The sequence below is a fragment of the Heptranchias perlo genome, chromosome 4 (genome assembly GCF_035084215.1).
Source record: "Heptranchias perlo isolate sHepPer1 chromosome 4, sHepPer1.hap1, whole genome shotgun sequence".
NCBI classification, from domain to species: Eukaryota; Metazoa; Chordata; class Chondrichthyes; order Hexanchiformes; family Hexanchidae; genus Heptranchias; species Heptranchias perlo.
This window is the reverse complement of record NC_090328.1, coordinates 115,937,273-115,943,272: the sequence shown is the minus strand read 5'-3', so window position 1 is coordinate 115,943,272 and position 6,000 is coordinate 115,937,273. Positions and strand designations below refer to the sequence as shown.

General features: G+C 43.1%; 1 protein-coding gene across 2 annotated transcripts in view; it reads right to left on the bottom strand.

The window, feature by feature from the left end:
- Window positions 1–940: 940 nt before the first annotated feature.
- The window catches only part of anp32b (acidic (leucine-rich) nuclear phosphoprotein 32 family, member B), a 43,944-nt gene continuing 38,884 nt past the window's right edge, over window positions 941–6,000 (bottom strand). For both annotated transcript variants that reach the window (XM_067983499.1, XM_067983500.1), the window contains 2 exons: window positions 2,317–2,383; window positions 941–1,582 (listed from right to left, as the gene is read on the bottom strand). In XM_067983499.1, coding sequence (XP_067839600.1) covers window positions 1,509–1,582; window positions 2,317–2,383 — 141 coding nt within the window. In that variant the 3' untranslated portion in view covers window positions 941–1,508. The remainder of the gene's footprint in view (window positions 1,583–2,316; window positions 2,384–6,000) is intronic.

Below are 6,000 nucleotides of genomic sequence, written 5' to 3'. Positions count from 1 at the left end.
ATGTCTTCCCAACAGTAAGTGACATTTTGAGGCTGGGAACTAGCACCAATCAAATCATGTGACATAAGTGTAAGCAACTAGTTCAAGACACAACTATTATTGCAGAAAATAAAACCAATTAGGAATTCTGTGCAGGTTAAAAACAGCGACATAATTTCCAGAAAACATAGGACAAAGAATAGGATTAATTCACACAGATGGCAACTGAAAATATCAAACATTGCTACTGAGGGTTTTTACAGAGCACGAGAACTAGTAGCAAGGTGGGATAAGTTTGAAAGGCTACAGTATTCCCAGGACTTACCAGTCATATGGCTTACCTTGTATTTGTGAAGAACCCAGTTAATTAATTGTAAATTAACAGCTGGATTATTCAGATGTATCTAAGATGACCATTTCCTGTTTTGGACAGTAGTATATAGGCCTTCCTGTCTGTAGATGTTTAAAGAGAACTTCTCAAGAAAACTATTATCTCCAGGCATCCACACATAGATTTATGAACATATTTACTAGAATATGCTTTTATTTTCCTCATTTTTTGTCCCATCCCTCCTCTCCTGAATACATTCACCTGTTGCTGAGTACAAGTGGCCATTATTCATCCGCAAGTCTCGACGGTGACTATTTGACCACGTTGGGCATCACTCCTGTCCTTAACCGCAGATTGCACACTTTTAGCTGGGGGTCGCTGGATAACAAACACAAGCGGAAACCCTGGCCGGTTTTTTAACCCTTGCTAATCCAGGGCTGTTGAGGCAAATCGTTGCATCACTATTTACCATCCTGGCTGAGGTCAGTTAACTCTGCACAGTCCAGGGATTGAACCTGGGTTTTCTCTGGTCTGTATAGCATCTAGCGTAATCCACTGAACAAACCCGAGAGAGCTACTTTGCGTGTCTGAACTACGTCCCAGATACAGATAGTAAAAATGAATACTGTCTTTTTAAAAGAAAACCATTTATTAACTTTCCAAAAACTGTTAGTTTAGAAACATCTCGCATTTGTAAATAACACCCAAAATGGTATTGCAATGTAGAAGAACAAACCCAAAATTTTAAGATTTTATTTACAAAGCTTTTGACTTACATAAAGATCAATGCTATAACCTCTCTGTAACAGGCAGCCATTTACAAAACATGACTACCCAATCACCTCATCCGTTCTCATTGCTATGGAAATAGTCTTAGCAGGAAACCTAAGAAACCCCAACATAATAAAAAGCACTGGATCAAATTCTACCCAGTTTCACTACTCCGTGTGGGTTTTGGAATATTGGATTAACTGCATTTATAAATACACGGAATGTCAAGAGGACGGCAACTGCTGGCTCTGTGATATGCAGTGCTCTTTCCCACAGTGCTGTGCAGGTACCCAATAGTTGCAAGTCTGGGGTAGGGGGAGGGGGTGGGGAAGGGGGAGGGGGCGGGGACGGGGGAGGGGGCGGGGGAGGGGGCGGGGGGCAGTACAGCCCGTCCAGTACTAAATAGTCTTTCAGGTCACTTGGATTCTTAATCATCATCTTCCTCCCCGTCGTCATCTGTGTCTCGTTTTCTCTTCTGACCTTTAGTGCTCTCCTCCTCATCTGTAAAATGAAAGCAAATGGTTTCAGCAATGATATCAAACGTTTCCGTCAAATGTCACGGCCTAACCCATAATAATCCTGCTTGGTTGATCGACATTATAAAGAGAAATTTTTATCCTTCTTAAAAAGTGGCTACAACTGACACTTGAGTCATGCTAACTTTTACAAAGTTCTACCTTTACACATCACTGGTTAGGCCTCAGCTGGAGTATTGTGTCCAATTCTGGGCACCACACTTTAGGAAGGATGTCAAGGCCTCAGACAGGGTGCAGAGGAGATTTACTAGAATGGTACTGGGGATGAGCGACTTCAGTTATGTGGAGAGACTGGAGAAGCTGGGATTGTTCTCCTTGGAGCAGAGAAGGTTAAGAGGAGATTTAATTGAGGTTTTTCAAAATTATTAGGAGTAAATAAGGAAAAACAGTTTCCACTGGCAGGAGGGTCGGTGACTAGAGGACACAGATTTAAGGTGATTGGCAAAAGAACCAGAGGAGAGAAAAGGAGAATTTTTTTTAATGCAGTGAGTTGTTATGATCTGGAATGCCTGAAGCAGATTCAATAATAACTTTCAACGGGAAATTGGATAAATACTTGAAAAGGAGATATTTGCAGGGCAATGGGGAAAGACCAGGGGCGTGGGACTAATTGGATAGCTCTTTCAGACACAAAGGCTGAATGGCCTCCTTCTGTGCTGTACGATTCTATATAAGCGAAAAGCAGAAGTGAGACAATACCTTCATCCTCATCCTCCTCTTCATCATCCTCCTCTTCGTCGATCTCACCATCTTGTCCATTGCCCTCCTGCCAAAGAGAGAAAGGTATTCTAGTTACAAAGTAATTCAGTTGGCCACACTGAATAGAGATGTAAACTGCGTGTGGGACCTTGGGGACCACAGGTTCATACCTAAGTAGGTACTTCCTCCCTCTTTGGCTGTGAGGCCCTTATAGCCTCTGGAAGCCACAATTAGCACCAATTGTTAATGCAACACCATTCAGATCCATATTCAGAGCAAAGTACAGGAAGAGTGATGCAAAAAGGGTGATCTTTCAGACTGAGAATGCCGGGTAGGTTATTGATTGCTTGAATTTGACATGGGGTGCTCAGGATTGAAATAAATTGTCACAGGCAAAAAAAAATGTAAGTACACAATAATCTATTGGGTCGGCTTGGATTCAATTTATTTCCTAATATGATCAATAATTTATTTCTGACAGTGTTGATTACATTAAATAAAGTTGTTGCCTCCAGAGTTGCCCAAGACCTGTTCACAGTACACTAAATTAGTGTAGAAACTGGATCTACAACTTCAGACCAGTTTAGAGAGATGTAGCCCCAACTGTACATCATCCTGAGCTGTCAAGCCTAATCAATAATGCTGATCAAAAGCACGCAAACAGCTCCAGGTACAGCTGGTCTCGGGAGGAACCCTTCACACATTATCCATGCACAAATAGCATGTGCTCCAACTTCAGTCACTGGATCTTTCTAGTCCCTGCCAGACAGTAATATAGAATCATACAGCACAGGAGAAAGCTATTCAGTCCATCGTGCCTGTGCTGGCTCTTTGAAAGAGCTATCCAATTAGTCCCACTCACCCTGCTCTTTCCCCATAGCCCTGAAAATTTTTCCTTTTCAAGTATTTATCCAATTCCCTTTGATAGTTACTATTGAATCTGCTTCCACCGCCCTTTCAGGCAGCGCATTCCAGATCATAACAACTCACTGCGTAAAAAAATGTTCCCCTCTGGTTCTTTTGCCAATTACCTTAACTCTGTCTCCTCTGGTTACCGACCCTCCTGCCAGTGGAAACGGTTTCTCCCTATCTACTCTATCGAAGCCCCTCATAATTTTGATGTGGAGATGCCGGTGATGGACTGGGGTTGACAATTGTAAACAATTTTACAACCTCTATTAAATCACCCCTTAACCTTCTCTGCTCTAAAGAGAACAATCCCAGCTTCTCGAGTCTCTCCACATAACTGAATTCCCTCATACCTGGTATCATTCTAGTCAAGTCTAGTTTAGAAGTACATGGATACTCTAAACCCCAATCTCTAATACTCTTAAACCCCAATTTGTTAACCATTGTTTGGTAACAGGCCTACCTAAATTCTCATTTCCAAACCAAGCAAACTACTAAGACAAACAAAAATCTTGCATTCAATTTAAAATCCTGCATGAAAATTGACTAACACATCTTTTCAACAGACACAATGGCCAATAAAAACATCAAAATAAATTCAATTTTCAGGCTTCCAAGTAGAGGATTTCCCAGAAGGTAACATCATCATTACTGATTGTCGAGGTCACTGCCCCTTTAGGCCGTGTCCCTTTCGTGAACCATGCCATCATTCGGAAGATCTAGAGCTGCTCTAACAAATCTGATCAGCGATCCTTCAAAACAAAGTGGATAAAGGAGCTACAGCTACAAGAGTCCGTTTCTACAGTGGTGTGTCGTATAGATGGGCAAAATAAACTACCACGACCCTCCATTGGAAGACACTCGAGGGCGCAGCACTCTAAAGCAAGGAAAATCCTCCTACGAGCAGCAAAGGCTACAGAAGAGCTGTCATAGGATCAGGAGAAGGCCATTCAGCCCCTCGAGCCTGTTCCGCCATTCAATTAGATCCTGGCTGATCTGTAGCTTAACTTCATCTACTTGCCTTAGTTCCATAACCCTTAATACCCAAACAAAAATCTATCAATCTCAGTTTTGAAATTCTCAATTGACCCCCAGCCTCGACAGCTTTTTGGGGGAAGAGAGTTCCAGATTTCCACTACCCTTTGTGTGAAGAAGTGCTTCCTGACATCACCCTTGTACAGCCTAGCTCTAATTTTAAGGTTATGCCCCCTTGTTCTGGACTCTTTCCCCCCCCCCCCCCCCCCAACAGAGGAATTAGTTTCTCTCTATCTACCCTATCAAATCCTTTAATCATCTTAAACACCACAATTAGATCACACCTTAATCTTCTATTCAAGGGAATGTAAGCCTAGTCTATGCAACCAGCCTTCATAATTTAACCCTCTAAGCCTATCACTCTAGTGAATCTGAGCTGCACCCCTTCCAAGGCCAATATATCCTTCCGGAGGTGCGGTGCCCAGAACTGAACGCAGTCTCCAAATGGGGCCTGACCAGAGCTTTATACAACTGTAACATAACTTCCTCCCCTTTGTATTCTGTGGGGGAATGGAAACGGGGGGTGGGGGGAAAGAACCTTGGAATCAGCAACCAAAAATAAAAGTTGATTTAGCCCCAAATTGCGCAGGAGTCCTCTCATTGAGCTTTCCGCACAGTACCAATTTTGAAATATAAATCTATGGGAACAGAGTGGTGGGTTAGAGACCGACCTTTCACCTCTAGGATCTGGATTTAAATGGGTTGAAAGTGTGACTGCCTAAATTTATTTCAGTCTAGCTCCTAGTAGGCAAGGATTTACAGCACCAGGCTGCTCTTATTGGCAGTGGCACTCAGGACAGCCTGCTTGTTCTGATCACATCCTCTTGCACCATTAGGGACAAGAACATAAGAACATAAGAAATTGGAGCAGGAGTAGGCCAATCGGCCCCTCGAGCCTGCTCCGCCATTCAATAAGATCATGGCTGATCTGATCCCAACCACAAATCTAAAGAACACAAGAAGTCGGAGCAGGACCCGGCCACATAGCCCCTGGGCCCTCTCCGCCACCCACAGGGCATTGACCGATCCGAACTCAGCTTCATGTCCAATTTCCTGCCCGCTCCCCATAACCCCTAATTCCCTTTACTTCTAGGAAACTGTCTATTTCTGTTTTAAATTTATCTAATGATGTAGCTTCCACAGCTTCCTGGGGCAGCAAATTCCACAGACCTACCACCCTCTGAGTGAAGAAGTTTCTCCTCATCTCAGTTTTGAAAGAGCAGCCCCTTATTCTAAGATTATGCCCCCTAGTTCTAGTTTCACCCATCTTTGGGAACATCCTTACTGCATCCACCCGATCAAGACCCTTCACAATCTTATATGTTTCAATAAGATCGCCTCTCATTCTTCTGAACTCCAATGAGTAGAGTCCCAATCTACTCAACCTCTCCTCATATGTCCGCCCCCTCATCCCCGGGATTAACCGAGTGAACCTTCTTTGTACTGCCTCGAGAGCAAGTATGTCTTTTCTTAAGTATGGAGACCAAAACTGTATGCAGTATTCCAGGTGCGGTCTCACCAATACCTTATATAACTGCAGCAATACCTCCTTGTTTTTATATTCTATCCCCCGAGCAATAAAAGCCAACATTCCGTTGGCTTTCTTGATCACCTGCTGCACCTGCATACCAACTTTTTGATTTTCTTGCACGAGGACCCCCAGATCTCTTTGTACTGAAGTACTTTCCAGTCTCTCGCCATTAAGAAAATAACTTGCTCTCTGATTTTTCCTGCCAAAGT